This window comes from Larus michahellis, chromosome 7 (assembly GCF_964199755.1).
Source record: "Larus michahellis chromosome 7, bLarMic1.1, whole genome shotgun sequence".
NCBI classification, from domain to species: domain Eukaryota; kingdom Metazoa; phylum Chordata; class Aves; order Charadriiformes; family Laridae; genus Larus; species Larus michahellis.
The window spans coordinates 41,932,860-41,950,669 of NC_133902.1; the positions used below are offsets into that span (position 1 = coordinate 41,932,860).

The window sequence follows — 17,810 nt, forward strand, 5'->3', positions numbered from 1 at the left end:
ATTATTAATGTAACCATCGTCATGGTGGTAGGTGGAGAGGCCGCAATCTGTAGAAATTACAGAAAACGCTAAATAATGGAGTTGATGCTGAGACAGGCTATGTGCGGTACCGTGAGGTCTCCTACAAGGTGCTAGGCACCTCCAGTGGGAGATGCTCTCCCCCAGCATGAATCCACGGGGAAGGAGGAGCGTGCAGCGCTTTGCAGCATCAAACGTTTCAGACGTCAAAACCGGAATGAAAATGGTTGAACGGGTGTTTCTCCGGGTGCATCGATGACGCCATCACTGGGGAGAGGGCTTTTGCCGTCCACGGGTTTCCTGTTTTCCTTCAATCGAAATGACGTGCCTTTCCACGCCGGGACGCGTTGCGTGGCCACATCCCTCTGGAAGCGGAGCCACCGACTCCGGAGCGGCGGCGGCAGCGCCGCGCAGCACCAGGTGGCACTGTCCCCCGCCGGCCCCGCACGGCGCCCGCGGGGCTGCCGGCCTCCCGGGGGGGCTTCTGCCTGGGCACCTTGGCCTGCCACCAAGGAAGGGGAGTCCTCCCGGCTCCACCCGTGGCGACGTGTCTTTCAGCGTGCTGAATTCTTGCTCCAAGCGTGTGAGCAGGAGTTGAGAGCTGGGAATGGCCAGGGCACCGCGCATCGGACATCGCTTTCCCGCACGGAAGGTACAGAACTGGCTGAAGAGCTGCAGCGGTGGGTCCCCACGCTCATCCCTCACTAGAGGCGGTTCCTGAAGGAGACTTTTCTCCATGAATCAGGAACTGGTACTTGCCTGAGGTTCCTGAAAAAAAAAAAGAAAAAGAAAAAAGAGATAGTCTGCATGAGGCTTCGTTAAAGACGCTGCTACGTCTGCCTGGCAAAACTGACCATACACAGAATTGTCTGCTCATATTTCAAAAATTCGGTATTACAGTTGTTGTCACAATGTTCTTTAGGTTATGTAGGGAGTCTAAGGTTGTAAATAAACTAGAAATTATAATAAACTAAAACTTTAAAAACTTTGTGAGTTCCTAGCATATTCAATCAACCAGTATAAAAATATGAAAATCCCAAACTACAAATCCTAAAGATGATTGCAAGCTTTAGAAAATACTTGCTAGTCTTTAAGTCCTCTGAGGAAAAGTGATTAACATTCTTCATTGCTAGGGATGTGTTGATTACAACTCAGACTTCGGCTTGTTTATTTACAGTTTTTAGGTCCCCTAGGAACATATGTTTGGAGGTTTGATGTCTTTGTGCCTCCCCTAGTGAAAATGGAAGCAAAAGTGCTTTATAAACATCAAATTATACAAAAATTAATCAAAATTCATAAAATGATGCAATAAATACTGCTAGCATCTGATAGAAATACTATCCCACGATCAGCGAGTACATTCTTAAGTTTCTCAGTGGATTAAAACCCCAGAGACCAGAATTGGAAATGCAGTATTTTTATTTGGATGACTTTCTAGCAAAATAAATACACATTGGTTTATAAAGACTTGTTGTGAAACAGAAGATCTGGAAAGAACTGTAAATGCTAAGAACGTTTTGGTATATAGCTGAAACACTTTTTTGATATCACAATGTTTCTGACATGCACGAAATCCTAAGGAAGGGAAGAATTACAGTAAAATGAGGCTCTGATAGTTTTGGAAACAAGAAAGATACAAAATGGTTAAATATACATGTGAGAACTCAAAGCTTTTATTGGTGTATTCTCTCATTTATGTTAGGAACAACAAAAAAACATTGAGCTGGTCCAAAACTGGAGAGCTAGCCTTGGAATCAGAAAATCCAAAATTATTTATGCCATTTTTATGTTATTTGCAACAAAGTTTATGCCATCTATAATCTTTTAAAAGTCATATAGTCCCTCCACATCTCAGTTTCATGTCTGTGAATGGGTTCAAAAAATGGGCTCAAAAAATGGGTTGTGAAGATGAATCAAAAAATATTGTGACATTATCACAGCACAGTAAAAGGACAGGACATAAACATCCTAAATCTTTCTCATTAAATAAAAAAGGGTTTGTCTTCTTAGTCCCACTAGCACATAAATTGGCATGTCTTGAAACAGCACAAAATGGACCCAGAAGAATCTCAATGTACCAGATTGACCCTTTTCCACTATCAATTTTCAGAAATAAGAAAAAAACTTTTTAATCCCCTAAGAAATACACTGTAACTGTGACATCCGGCTGGGCCTCGCTCTTAGTTCCATGAATTCACATCAGCATTGGCATTACTGTCTGTGCTGAACAGAGAAAAAGAAATGAAGTTGCTCAACTCTGCTTTGTCAGCGTTGCATGACTTGAGAACTATTTTAGCGGGGAATACTGGGGCTTCCACAGGAAGGTCATCAGCCAGAATGAATCACCCCAGCTCGACTGAGGATCTGGCATTTCATCTAGAAGACAGAAATGGATTCAATGCCAAGGAGGAAACTTCCATTTGTACAGCAGATCAAAGGTGTTGACACTTTAATGGATTTTTGAATTATGCAGTAGAGACGCAACACCTATTAGCTCTGAGGATGTATTGCACTGTAAGTGTTAATTTGCATGTACAGGGGTCTGAGTGGCCAGCATTTACAAATAGTTTGTGATAAAGCTAAACATGATAAATTGTGAATGAAGCTCAAATACATGAACTAATTCAAAATGGCAACGTGTTGTGGTCCTTTTGTGAGAAAGATGTTTTCTCTGTGTAATGAAAATCAAACAAAAATAGCACTGATATGTACCTGTTGAGATATATAGTTTAAGCATTTGGTTTGTATGGCAAAGGATTTAAAAAAAAATTATTAAAATGCCTTATTCTCTGGTTACATTAAATTACAAATTTAAGACATCAAAAATGTAGAACCTAATATGTACACTTGATAACAGGTAAAAGAGCCTTGCTCTTTGACTTTTCAAGTGCTTTCTTAAGGAAATAAGGCTCGTGCAATTGTTTTGTCTGCTCACCTTCTCCTTCTTCATCCCTCACGCCATTATAACTTTTGAAGCCTTTGGGCAATTTCAGTCAAAGGTGAAGGTGGAGCAGAGGTGTCACAGACAGGACAGCCCGAAAAGTTGCACGAAAGTTGGTAGCTGAGAAAAGGTGAGAAAGCTGGTGTTCTGCTTGAGAGCCCAGCAGGCGGGGTTCAGCCTGGGCCATTTGGGCAGAGAGCAGCCCGCTGGCCGGCCCGCACCTGAATCCGCACCCGCATCTCTCCCCTACGTACAACCACGCAGAGGGTGCAGACAGTCAAAGGTATCGCTGTGGGTGATGGAAGGAGGAGGAGGAGGAGTTTGAGACATTGGAAAGACTTGGTAGATATTTCATAAGCTGCAGAACTTGTCTAAAACACAGCTGTGTTTGAATTGGAAGGTTGACATTTCATAGTTGGGAATAGTTTAATTGCAAAAATAGGAAAGTTTAGGGGCATTTTAGAATAGAAGCCTGAAGGATGTATCCTTCACCTTTTATTCAGAACTTGCTTAAGATATGCCTAAAGACAGTGCAATGTGTCCCTAAAGTCTGTAGAAATGTCTGTTGTCTATGTTAATTAAACTTTAAATTTTTGTTTGCATGGCAGGAAAAAACCCACGTTTGTTCTGAATTATCCACAAATATTTAAAATCAATGGTTTGAATTTGATCAGGACCAACCACAGCTGGTTGGTCAAGCTGTTAAAAAGACAGGCACAAGAATTCGTATTACTCTGCAGCTGAAGCGGGCTGGGCTTGGTGTTTTCACAAATACTGCCCTGAAACTGAGAGGAGAAAATTGAAAGGGAATGTCCTAACGAAAGAATTGTAGCTGGTCAATATTTTATAGAGGTACAATTATTCTCTTCCTTGTTCATCTGCTTGCACAGTGGATTGTATTGCTAGAGAGACTCCAGGGTGGTTAGGAACTGCATGGGATGGAAGTTTCTGATAAATAATGTATGAATAGAAGTTGGATTCTTAACTACCTCCACCCTAGGATGAACATGCTCCTGTAATACAGATAATTTTTGCTGTCAATGAGAAGACAATGTAAAGGAAATGTACATGTATTAAATAGACATATAGAGCTGGACCAACAAGAGGTGCCTCACAGGTTTTATGAAGAATGCTGAAAAAAAGCCCAATTGCTGTTCGTATGCAATCACCTTATATATATAGCTGGGCATCTTAGGGTAAAGTAAACCAGAATATAGAAAACTCAGAAAATGCGGTGCTTGTATGGGAAAGGATTCTCTCAGACCAATCTAAACATGAAGAAAAGGTTTCTTGCTGGCAATCAGTGTACCCAAATTCATGGCAACATGTTTAGCTGCAAAGACAGAAAGCGTTTTCATGGGCAGTCCAGCTGCATCCTTTGCTGACGTCCATTGCCCATAGCGGGAGCATTGCCTGGTGCATGTGAAACTTCATGAGAGGGAAGCCCAAATGCAGAAGTATGTTAAATTCCTATATGCCAGTGCCAGTTAAATATTTCAGTTGAACAATCTTAGAATAGTGTATAGCCCTGTAGGTTTTACAAAAGTGAATTCCGCTGAGCGCAGCTGTCAGGAGCAGCTGAGCCAGTGCAGTGCATGGCTGAGCTGTAAGGATAAACAAGGGCACGCCACATTCGGCAATGTTTCAGCGAAGCGTTGTTACACCAGGAGAGCTACTGTAAAAATACAGAATTGTAGTCACTCTGTTGAAATAAATATTTAAGTATTTGCTGAAAGGGTTAATAGCCACTAAATCTAGAGAGTTGATTTAATTGATGAAAACAATCAAGTGCTTTTCATCTTGGTGGCCCATTAACAATGGCCGTTTATTTAGCCTTTGTGCTTAAGAGTGTGGCCCACTGCGACCTGAATTGAAGAGTCTTTCATTTGTGTTGCAAAGCAGTCAAGGCCATATGATGGGGCTAAGGGTGGCATTACAACAAGGAGGTTTTGCAAGTAATTGGAACAGTGTGTGTTGGGGGTGAGGGGAAGAGCAAAGAGCTTAAACCGAGTTGCATTTCTGTAGCCCTAACACACTGTTTAGGGGTATAAAACAGATCTTTGGTTTGTTAACATTTGTATGTGAATTAGGAGGCAGGACCTGGCTTCTCTGCATCCACAAGTGATGCACTGCCACCGCTTCTATTTATTTTAGTCATTTTATGTGGATCACACTAGGCAGATTCCTAGGAAGTGCTTGTGGTGCCTTGCATTGCCTACGGACTGAGCACACAAGGCAGACAAAGAACAGAAGCGGGTGAAATGTTTGACACAGTTTGCAAACTGGGGAAGTAAGGCACAGGGTAATTCAGCCACTTGCTCACCCTCTCGCCCACATCCTGTGGTAGATCTGGTATTGGACAAAGATCTCCCAAGACTCAAGCTAGTATCTTAACCAGAAAAAAAAATAAAAAAAAAAATCCTTGTTCAAATATGCCTGACTGTGACAAAGTAATAACGATTTCAGCATGAACATGTCTGTCTCTTTCAGCTTAAACCACTGCAAAGACCCCGAGTGGTGCAGAGTACAGCAGTCTGCATGGTTCCTGGAGTGAGGTGGATTAAATGTATTTCCCTCCTATTCTACATTGCATTTAACTTTTTCCGCCTTAGGGTAGAGCTCCTAATGTCTAAATTAATCTGTAAAGATTAAATGGGATTTCTCTTCTAACACTCCTAGAGTCAGTGGATAACCATTGATTTGGTTTAACTGAGTTGCCCTAAAACTCATCTGACATGGCAGCACATACAGAGCTTCTCAGGCGTTTGCAACAACAGCCCAACTGTGTTCTCATCATATTTTAATCTGTCCTGACCAGATAGACCTTAACTATGACAAGGAAATAATGTACAAAAAAAAAAAAAAAGGCAGACTAGAATTTAATATTGTTCCATCAATAGTCGGTGAAATCTGGCCATGGACAAAATTATGGATTACTTTTTTCCCTAATATTCACAAAGCTGCAGTATCTACATTTGTACTGCGGCACTGTGTAGGAAGTCAGCTTTTAAAGAAGAAAAAAAAATCTTTTTATTACTCTGTTGGGTATCTGCTAGCCCTCAGAATGAAATTCAAATTTACCTTCCTTCTTAATCCTATATTTTGTGTAGTGTGCAAATGAAGGAAGGATTTTTAACCTTGTGACTATTTAGTTAGACAGCAGGAGTTAGTACAGCCAGACAGCATAAGCAGTTTCAATTTAAAAGTGTTTGTTTGCCCTTGTTATGTACATAGAATAAGCAATTAAACCCAAACATTTCCATCAGTATGAAAAGTTAAGAAATTAGTCATTTGGCTTAAAGCTTCTTCTGCAATGGCATCCTGTCTGTATTGCACAACTTGTGTTCACGTTACTAAGTTGGCTGAATAATCAACGTATCAAAAAGATACAAGCAGAGACTGCCCTGAGTGGTGCTTAATTATGATTTTTTTTGCCTAAGAATTCTTCATTGATCCATTCTTACGTCATTCATGTAAATGACTCTGATAAAATAATTATATTTTCTAATCTCATTTTAATAAAAACTGAGCATCATTTGCAAATTCTCATTAATCATCAGTAGGATTACTGCACCGTAAAAGTTTGTAGTACTAAGTTGCAGGCTTATTTTTTAAAATTCAATGATAAATATTAAACTCTATCAATAAACTCTATCAATTGTACTTCTGCAATGTCAGTTTTGCTAAATAAATTAGAGCAGATATTCCAGTGGAAGCAGATCTTCAATTAGAAAATATTCTGGTTGAAAATGGAACCGAATTGGTTTCAACCTTACACGAACAGTGACAGATGTTTGGGGATGAGATTAAGCTTTAGAGCAAAAGACCTCGTTTGGGAAAGTTCTAAGTCTCTGCAAGGAGAGACTGGGAAGGAACTTGGAGATCAGCTTTAGCTGTTACAGTTGTAATCAAATACTCTCTTAGCCAGATTTCTTCTTTCATCACTTTCAGGAGCCGTTGTGGCAGAGTGCACTGCTGCTCCTCTCGCTGGCAGCCATCAGCCATTCTCAGTAACTTGACACAACTAAGCTGGAGACTGTTGCAGTTGTAAATGCTGGAATGATACAGGCTGCATTTCCCCTCTCCTCATTTCCTAGAGATTTTTTTCTTCTGGATCCTTCTGTCTCCATTCATGATTGCACAACGTGCTTGTGACAGCCACAGGAGCTGTTTACATGAAGATGGATTCTAGGAAAACACTCTCCTATTTCTAGCTGTCTTCAGTACAATATGTGTTTTCTTTCAGATCTCATTCTTTCCTTCTCCTCAGGAAAATCCTCACAAAATCCATCCATCAACTACCAGTCTTTATTTTTTCTTCTTGCTTGTTCTGTTTTTCTCAGAAGAAAACTAAGTGTACTACCACCCGTAACCTGTCAGTTTAAGAATGGCTTCAGACCACAATTTGGCAGTTCTTAAAGCAATCTGTAACAGTATCATCACTTACCTGGGCGTAGCAACACATTTCCCCACGAAAGCTCAGAAACTTCATTTCTACTAGCCTCAGACCATGCACCACCCTGGAGCGTATTACCTTGCATTCTTCAGACAGAAGTGCAGCCCGTATGCTTTTTCCACTGCGTAAACGTCAGTACAGTCAACAGAAGGCAGCTGATTTTGGCCATGGCCATTTCAGCTTTTCCAGATGCACATTCTTAACCCACTCAAATACCTGATATTTCTGTTCTGATCAACTTTTCCCTAACTTTAATCTTTGTCCCTCCCACAGAAAGCTGCCATCATGGACACAAAAATATTACCAACTCATATGCTTTCTGTGCTCAGCCTTCTTTTCATAGTCATTCTAGCTGTGTGTTAACCAAAAAAAAACCCAACCCCAAACTAATCCAAAACAGAAACCCCCAAACCTAACCAAAACTCAAAATCTTCCATGTCTCTTTCCCAGAGAAAAAAGACGTCTCCTAAAGATGCATCTAGGCTTTTAATCTGTGCAGACCATAAAGCTTATACAAATTTCTTCCCTGGAAAAAACTTGTAAAGCAATCTTAATGGCTAGCCAGGAGAGCTGCAATGTCATTTGCGTAATTGTCCTCTGCTCAGCTGGAATTTGGAAGAATATCTGCAGTTACCTCTCATTGCTCAGCCTGCACCAGGGATTCATGGCTGCACAAAGGCTGCCTTTGCTATTGCAATGTAAATCCTTAAGTTTTTTAATCTTTCTTTACACTATTATCACATTTAGCTTGGTTGATGATAACACATTCAGGAGTTTTAGTGGACCTTACATATACATTTTATTAATAAAGCAGTGTGGCGAGACAAAAATGATTGTGACAAAGAAACGGCATCTGCTTAATACTCTGAGCATCAGTTTATCTTTGTGTAGAAAAGAGACACATTTGTCAGAAGTAAATCCACTGTGCTAAGTGGGGTTTTTTACAAATAACAGTGGATTACAGTGTGCCACCGGTTCCTACTTTTAATGTTTGGGAAATTATCTTTCAGAGAGAACGTATTCAAGTGAAAAAAAATTGTAACTACTATCGACTGGAACAGGAATGTTTCCTGTTTGAGAATGAAGTATACTCAGCACCGCTGGCGAAAGTACAAATTTAAGGATGTACGATGGGCCAGATGGAGAATTTGGTCTGGTTTTGTGGTTGCTGTTCTGTGAACTGATTTTAGCACTGCAGTCCCTCCTGCTCCTAGCAGATAAATGGACCATCTACCGCCAGGCAGAACCGGAGCCAAATGTAGTTTTCCAAAATCGTCTCCAATTCTCCCCTGAAGCCTGCGCCCTGCACCACTGCTCGCCAACGAGATGCACAAAGAGCAAAGGCGATAACAAAGCACCACCCGGCTAATTAGGTCAGAGCCGAGCCGTGTGCGGATGCGACCGCTGCAGCCCTCCTCCTCCTCCTCCTCCTCCTCCTGCGGAACGTGGAAACCCCCCGCTCCGCTCCTCTCCCCGCCGGGCACGGCAGCTTTTCGCGGCGCTGAAGCGGCCCTCCGCCCCAGCGGCTCCGCTCCCTGCCCGCCGCGGACGAGCTGCCCGCTGCCCCGCGGGGGCCGCCGCGTCGGGCCGGGGCCGGGGCTCGCACCGCGGGCGCCGAGCGGGGCTAAGCGCCGCCCCTCGCCCCCTCTCTCCCTCCTTTTCCCTCCCTCCCTCCTTCCTTCTCTCTCTCTCTCTCTCTCTCCCTCCCTCCCTCCCTCCGCCAGCCCTGCCCCGCCGCCTGGCACCGCCGCCGCCGCGCCCGCCCCGAGCGCTCCCCGCGCCGTCGCTCCGCCAGCCGGCCCGCCGCCGCCGCCGCTGCTCGGCCCCGGCCGGGCGGGGACTTGGCAGGAACTCCCGGGGAGAGAGCGAGAGTGCCTGCCCCCGCTGCCGCCGCTCCGCTGTGGCTTTTGGGCGGAGGAGGAGGAGGAAGGTCTGGGCTCGGCCGAGGAGCAGCCGCCGCCGGAGAGGAAGAGACAGGAGGGAGAGAGAGACGGAGAGGCGGCTGGAGCCCCCCAAAGTGCCCCCCCATCCCTGCACTGCAGGCTACATTTCCAGCTTCATGGGCAAAGTGTGGAAACAGCAGATGTACCCCCAGTACACCACCTACTACTACCCCCAGTATCTGCAGGCGAAGGTAGGGTACGGCGCGGCGGGTCTGCGGCTGGCCCCGCTCCAGGGCGGCCGGCCAGGGCCCAGCCCGGACGGGGGCTCCGTGAGGCGGGGCACGGCCCGGGGGCGGCGGTCAGGTTGCACCGGGGGACGGAGACAGGAAAGAGCCGGCAGCCCCTTCCTGCCGCCCGCCGCCGCCCGGGGAGCGCCTCCGGGCTCCCCGCCGGGCTCCCACCCCGTCCCCTCGCTCCCGGCTCTGCCGTCTCAGACCCGTCTCTTTCCCTCTCGCCTCCCCGCTCCCGCCGGCCGTCCCTCCTCTTCCCCAGGGCTCTCGGCGTGTCTCCTCCTTCCCGACCACGTCCTCGGCCACCCCGCTGCACAGCGGAGCTCTGCGGAGCCCGCCGGGCCCCGCTCCTGTTGCCTTCACCCAGCGCAGCCTCCCTCAAGGCCGGGGAAGGACCCCAAACTTCAGCCGGCAGGCCCCAAACCGGGGCTGTCCGCTGCCGGTAGCCGCTCCTTCGGCTGGGGCGGGGGTGCTTTGACATCCTGGGGCGGGGGGGTGGTGGCCGGGCGCGCTTATTGCTGCGATGGGGGTGGCCGTAATTCCACTGAAATACGGACACTGGGGAGGCTGCGGGGCTCGGATGGATCCTCATTGTCTGTGGAGTTGGATCTTTGTGAGCTGCCACCTCTCAGTTTACAAACTGGATTAAAAACGCATTAAGGGTCCAGCTCCTGGTGGTTAATGTTGTACACGGGTAGCTGTTGTTTGCAGGGAAATTGATGTTAGGAGTTTTTGTGGTGGTGGATCTCCACCTTTTCTTCCCCCCCCTTTCTCCTTCAAGTCTGTAAGGGCAGCCAGCCCCACTGCTCTAGAAGCATCATGCTGCAAACTGGCAGATGCAGAGGTGGTTGCATCAGCTGTCTGGAACATTTAGCATAAGCCTCTCCAACCACCAGTGTCACTCCTCACAAATCAAAACAGACCCATATGAGGCTTCAATGTGTGAACTTTTTTTAGAGGTTATAACCGTGGTGTGGATTTTTTTTGGTGTTTTTTTTTTTTTTTTTTTCTGTTGAAGTGTCCTGCCTGTGTGGCAATGACAGGACAAGAATTCCCTTCCTTAGCTGCACTCTTCATAGGCTCTTCTTTTTATTGTGTTCTGTGTTACTATATTGTGAAATGTAATTTATACTGCTTGGCTGAAAAATAAATTCAGTTTGACAGTCATGAGACATTTTACAAGTCAGCAATGAGGAGGCTTTGAAATGTGCTTTCATATATACAGAAATTGATAGAAATATGATGAAGGTCTTTAGGTGATTTGAAATGACTAATCTTTTAAATGCATAATCAACATCAGGCTAAATGGTAGAGTCTGTATCCATTTAAAGATTGTGCCGCAATCACTTCAGTACTGTTTAGATACATTTTTTTAATGCATTATTTTTATGAAAGGTAGAGCGCCTAAAGGACAGCCTTTTGCATCACTTGGCTGTGTCACCATAGAAATATTCTCAAGTGAAAAAATGTCTTTGCTCAGAAACTTTTACCTTCATGATTTTGTGTGGCATTAGTAAGTTACGAACCACGTACCTAACACTGAATATATATAAAGCAATGTCACTTGGCGTTTTTGACCTGTAAATAATTGAAGAGGGAGATAAACTGTAATAGCTCACTGTAGATTAGAGTATGATCCTAGAAATCCACGATCCTATGAGAAAGCTTGATGGACCATCTTTTGAAAATGTTTCCTGTACAGATAATTTAATATTGATTTGTATTACAGTCAATGACATCTTCAAAACATCTTGCAGTCTTTGCTATAAAATTATACAGCCTGAAATTACATTACTCTATGTCAGCAGAGAGAACACACAGCCATTTGACCTACACACATGAAATCAAATATCTGGGATCCAGTGAGTTTCCTGTTTTCAGAGATCTTGATTTTATAAAAGAAATAAAAGAAAAAAGGTGGCTCCTTGGTGTAGGTAAAAGGACCAGTAACTGTAATTTTTGATATTCAAGTATGCAGATTTCAGTAATATAAGTGATTTTTCACTATGGATCCTCTCTGAACATGCAGAAGAATTAATTTAACTCTTAGTTTTCAGATGTCCTATTCTTTGGGCCCTAAAACAACCCGTTGTCCAGTACCTGAACTATTTCAGAGAAATCTTTGTTTTTTATTAAAGAAAAATGATAGTAAAATTGAGTAGCCTTTGCTGAATGTCTCATGGGTGATGGTACATGGTTACACTGGGGGAGGTAAGAGATTTTGAAACTAGAAGTTTTGCTTCCCATTTTATCCTTATTTAAGTAATGATGGAAAATCTGCTGACAATAAACTGCAAATCGATAATTAGGAGATGACAGGAATTGCTTGGAGATGGATTTTGCTGTAGAGAGCTCAAAAATACTCATTGGAAATTGCGTGCATTACGAATGGCTCTTTAGGTTACAATGTTGGTGCGGTCAGCTATTTTAATTGCTACAAAATATGTTATAGATTTTAAAAACAGATTTTGTATTTGTCTGTTATGATCTTCACAATCTTATTCATGAAGTGTTCAAGCTGGTTCAGTCATATATTCTGGGAGGAAATACAAACATTTGCTGTGTTTCAGCACCTCCCCCCCCCCTAATCTTGGGGAGTTTAGCATCAAACGAGATCAGTGAAACCATGGACTTAAATGAAATGAACAAAATAAACATTGGAAGAAGGTGTAAGGCTTTTAATATGAAAAATCGTTATGGCAATGAAAATAGTTTGAAATGGTTTCAAGTTGAAGCTTGTAAAACATTCTGTGTTTTTGGGCCTGCCACAATTTTTACTCTGGCAAATGATATGTTTGCCATATTTGTTACATTTTTGTGTCTTGTAATGAATGTGCTTTTTAGGACAGTTCCTATATTGCAGCATTGTATGGCGTGTCAGAGAGCATCAAAAATATTTTCCAAGTTCAATGGACATTTCTAAAGGTTTAGATACTTTCTTTAACACTGTTTCTGTACCGTTGCTTTTCAAATTTCAACTCAGTTCTATTTAATTTCCTTCCTTAAGTTTTTATTTGTAATGAAGAGATTCTGTATTTCAACATTTCAGAAAATGGTGTTAAGTAAGACTGTATGTGTTTTACTAATGCTTAAAGGCCTCTCTGACCAGGAGTAAAATCTGACTGTGCTAGGCAAAGTATTGTAACATTTAACAAGACGGTTAGGGTACACATAAAAAATATAAATGTATATATCCATCTCTGGGCCACAGTCTGTGTGAATTTGTGTTTTGTTTTCGTTTATCTAAATATCAAATGGATTTCAGGGACAGGATGCACAAAATGATTTACAAATCAGTCGTGATAACTAGCTGTATTACTGTTTTTTCCTTGGACAATAATGTGACAATATGACTAATTTTACCTGTAGGTTTCTGTATCATAAAGGACAGTTCTTTGTATAGGAGTTAGTAGAAAACAGCAACATTTCCTACAGATAGCATGGTTTATTTAAAGTGCAAGCTTTTAATATTCATAGATAATATTTATGTGATACTTGAATTCTATTAGTTCTGTTTGGTGTTAGGTAACGACAAGAAATCAAATCGTGTGAATCTTGCTAGAGCGGGCTTCTAACTCTATAATCTCTTAGCTGCAAAATCAGTGCCCTGGCAGCTATGAAAAGAACTAATAATTCTAGAAGTTTGTGTAGGTTCGTAGGCAGGACTGCAGATTGATGGAAACTTGTAGTGAGCGGGCAGATTCTGCCATGTCAAAAACTTATTTTCAGGCTGTTGACAGCAAACTTTAAAATGGGGACATTTAATCTTTATCCAGGCCTGTTGATGGCAGAGTAAGTAGGAAATCAGTTAACGCGGAACTTACTGTAGTGTTAAAGAAAGTAGATATGAAACTTTCTTATTCGGAGACGCTGGATAATCCAGAGTTTAGTGTCGGTGTATGAAGTTAATAGACTGATGTAGAACCTTCTGGTTTTGATGCTTCTAAAGCAGAAGCGGTAGGACCCTCTAATGGTTTGCTGCTAATGAATACCTTTACTCTTCGCATTCTGTGCCAAGCACAGGTCTGTTAGCCTTTAAAAAGTTTTACTGGCTTATGAGCTGATTTTAGTCAGCATAAATGATTACTAATTCTAATCAGTTTAGTTAGATTTATTCCATATGCAGTACGACTGCAAAATCTCTACATAGTAAAGGACAAGTTTACAGTAACACAGACTACGCGTGTTTATGTTTATAAGGGTGGATAGAAATAATTTGCAGACTTCTTAATTGTGGGAAGTTATATTAATTGCCCATAATTGTGATCTCTTTTGTTCTCGACTGGTCTTAGAAATCCATTAAAAAAAAAGCAGAGGTTAGCTGCAGGCAAACTTTTTGTCTCCAGGCAGTTACCTGATCCTGTAGCCTCCTCAGCCTCTTGAATGTGTTCTCTCCCATTCCGGCCAGGCGGGGATTTTATTGTGCTACTATCCAAAGAATTCCTTGAAAAAGTGTACCACATTGTGGAAGGGAAAGAAGTGTAAAGTTTACCAATTTTAAGAAAAACTTGAGAGTGCTGGTGGTGAGGTGATACCTCCGGCTCTATAAAATAATCTCAGGGGATGTACGATATGGAGAAATGAAGAGTGTTCCCTAGAAAGAGCATTTTCTCTTCTTCCAAACATCCCAGTCCAAAACTGAATGCCTGTTTGCATCCATCCATTGGACACACCAGTGACTTTTTGTCACCGATCTCAGTGATTGCTTTATGTAATCGTTCCAGCCAGTGTATTTGGTGGGGGGCATCTCTATCCTTGTCCCAGTTATAACTCCTTTTAACTTTTGAAGTTTAGTTCAGGTGGCTTACTATGAAGTAGAAATATGTCCTTCAGAAAGTGTTTCGAGAAACCGCTGCTAGAATAATTCTTGTATATGCAAAAGTTGAAGCCTTTCTAGAAATGGATTGATTGAAGTTCATACAAAGCTCTGCAAATGCTTGTCCTCCTTGCCACAAACTATTGCAGTTTTGAATTATTCTGTATCAGGGCCTTTCTTGAGAAGCGGTGTCAGGTTAGCCCCAGGGGCAAATAGGCATTACAAGCAGGATGTAACCAGATACGTTTTGTGTGTTGTTACACACAAATTGTTAATAGTAGTGACTTCAGGAAGGCTTAAACCTAGGTATTCCATGCTGGGATCACCGCATTTGTTGGTGGAGTCAAGAAGGACGTACGTTAATGTGTCGTGTATGTTAATGTACATCATTGTAAATATCCAAGTAACTGATAAAGGTACACGAAATGTAGAAACACTTCACAACATCATCATCTTGAAGACTGGCTTCATTGAAGTCAACATGAATTTTGCCTTTGATTTCAGATGAGCAACATTTTATTTACTAGAAACTTGATTCATGCTTGGGATACGCTCACCGTGCTTAATTTGGAGGTGATTTGCAATGAGATGATATTCATAGTCTTCACTTTGGAGGAGCAAATGTTAGGCAGTGCAACATATAGATTGTGTGATGGGGGATGTAATCAAGGAAAAGTAGCAATGGCATCCATAAGATGTGCCGATTCTGTATTTTTTCTAGTGAATCTTCTAAAGAGTTTTTAAAAAGCCACAACTTTTCTCCCTTAATCCAGCCTCCTTAGAGGTATAAATATACATACACTAAGGACTGAATTTGCAAATGACAGAATAAAAAATATTTTCCCCACATCATTAATGGTAGAAATGACAGCGTCTTATTAGCTTTGTAATTTCTAGAAGTTTGAGACTAAACTCATCCCTAGAGTACACTGTGCTTGGGACTTAATTTGATCCTGCGTGATTGGCCTCATTTAACAAATGTCAACAAAATCTTGGTCCCTCTTCATGATTCAGTGGTAACTTTAATGCTGACGTGTGAGTCAGATCCTGAGTCTGATAGTCTTATGGGACTGATTTTACAGAAAGGTGATAAACCAATATATGACTTTAAAAACGCTTGAAAAATGTATTCGGTGCTGTTTTCCTTTTGTGTTTGATTGTTAGCCCCCCTCAAGCACTGGTTATATTCCAAAATTGTATCTCTGAAGTTTATATTCAGTAGGTAGGCAACAGCTCAAAGGTTTTTGTAGTCGTTTATTTTCTAGCTTTACCTTCAACGCAGGATCTCAAGGCAGTCATGAAAGGTGCGCAATAAGTTCGTGGGGGGAGAAGTTAATTTTCTTTGAATAAAATAGTTCTTTAAAGTATGTTTTCTTTCACAACTCAACTGTTACTCTTGGTAATGACTGTAGTTTTTTCTCATTACTTTTAAACCAGAGTTGAGCGTGCTGTTTAGATTCTTAACCTTATTTGTAAAGGAAACCCTATACTTCAAAATACTTTGCTTCTAGTTAGAGCATAAAACTTCAGGTCTTAGTTTCAAGGATGAAATTTCCTGAGAGTAAATTTCTAAGCTTCCACCTAGTGTTGAAGGAACAAAGAAATTTTCCAAGGGAGAATACTAGAATGTGGTAAAGCATTGCTTTCTAAATCAGTTTTTCTGTAAAGCAATACCTTTCAGAAACATATCTATTTAGGATATACATCAAAAAAACATCTCAGACAATTTTTAGGCTGCTTTAAAGTCCAAGCAGCAGTTTGAGCTGTCAACGTTGATAGTAGATGCATCACTCTTGCTGAGAAAGGTAACTGATGCTACTAATCCAGTGGTCGTAGTGAAGGACACTTGATTGTGAAAGCAGTGAAGAAGTTTGAACAAAGGCATAGTAATAAACTGGAAACTGTATCTTGGTACAGTTACGTATTTCAGTTTCAGTCTTCCAAGTAGTCATATCAAGAGCAAATAACAATGGTTTAAAAAATAAATTGTTTCTACATGAAATTATGCTTTTGGTTTGAGAAATAGCCCTTTGAAGATATATGCTCACATTTAGCCAAAGATATGCTACAAATTATATGCTCATTTTTGTTGTATTGTATAGTCTTTCTATGGCCTGTGCTAAGTAGTGATCACAACTATTTCTACTGGAAAATCACTTGCTTTGTTATAGAAGTGAAAAATGTTGGAAAAATATGCTGATAAAAATCTGTTCTATCCATCTGAGGTTAATTCATTTCAGTCAAAACACAGGCACACAACAAATTCAGGTCATATTTACTGTGGCTAATAGGTGATAATTATTACCTGACTTAATGCATTTTCTTAGTCTTCCTCAGCTGAAAATACCGAGACCTGCATTTAAATGTAATTTAATTAAGTTCTAAGCTGCGTTATATTATCGCAGAATTGTGGAAGACAAAGAGGTTGGACATGGGTATAATGAGGTACCACGGCTCGCTTGTTTCATGGTAGCTTTTGAAGCCACTGTGCTCTGTTCATGGTCTGAGACTGTAAGAATACATTGAGTCTCTATTGCTCTGATTTAATGGAAACATTTCAAAATATATTTAAACTAAATTTCTGAAATCTCAGGGTACACATAAGGCCTGTGAAAAGTGCTGCAGAATCATTTCAGGCAGATAAACAGCTTACTGATGCAAAACACAACTCAAAATGTTCAGTGTGACTTTTGTGTATCGATCTTCTGTAGAGAGGTAGAGTAAACGGCCTTCGCTTTGTGGATTTTACTACAGGTTAAGAACTGAATTCCCTTGCTTGTCTCTTGGCAACACACAGTGACACAATTTCTATAGCAGTTTATAGGCTGTGGTAGTATCTGTGACCTCTTCTATCCCTCAGGCCGTAGCTACATAATCACTTTAATTTTACATAACTATGCACAGCAGCCAAAAAGGGCAGTCTTCTCTTTCCCCATTGCCCCCAGCAACTCGTTCCTGTCCCCTCCCCTGTGCTGGCACTAGCATTCGTACCATCAGTCAGTGAGCTGAATCAAAAAACCAGTCTGGCTGAAAACTAACCCAAAAAACCCCAGCTGTAATACATTTTTACAGTGGAGCGACTAATGAGATACTTAAGGAGTCGGAGATTTGCATGGCTGTGGGTGAAGTTGTCTCCAAGAAAAGTACACCCTCTTGGGTCTCACTTTTGTACAACAAAATGGTGGTGCTTAACGTTTCTAAAGAAAAGGTTTTCCATGTCCTTGGCCAAAAGGGCAAAAGATTCAAGCCAAAGGAAGATACAAGAGAGCTCTTAGGTTACCAAAATCTGTTGATTGCATATATATGCAGTTAACTGCTAGCATTATTTTTCTATTACCTTATTTTCTCTTTTACTGTTTTAAATTGTGTTAGATGTTGCTGTACTAAGTGTTAAAAAAGCATTTGA

The 17,810-nt window shown here is 41.7% G+C and overlaps 1 protein-coding gene across 2 annotated transcripts in view; it reads left to right on the forward strand.

Moving 5' to 3' along the window:
• The first annotated feature begins 9,176 nt into the window (after positions 1 to 9,176).
• The window catches only part of RBMS1 (RNA binding motif single stranded interacting protein 1), a 147,706-nt gene continuing 139,072 nt past the window's right edge, over positions 9,177 to 17,810 (forward strand). The window contains exon 1 of one of the 2 annotated variants that reach the window (XM_074593650.1): positions 9,177 to 9,549. In XM_074593650.1, the coding sequence (XP_074449751.1) occupies positions 9,475 to 9,549 (75 nt within the window). In that variant the 5' untranslated portion in view covers positions 9,177 to 9,474. The remainder of the gene's footprint in view (positions 9,550 to 17,810) is intronic. The other variant, XM_074593649.1, reaches the window with a different exon arrangement.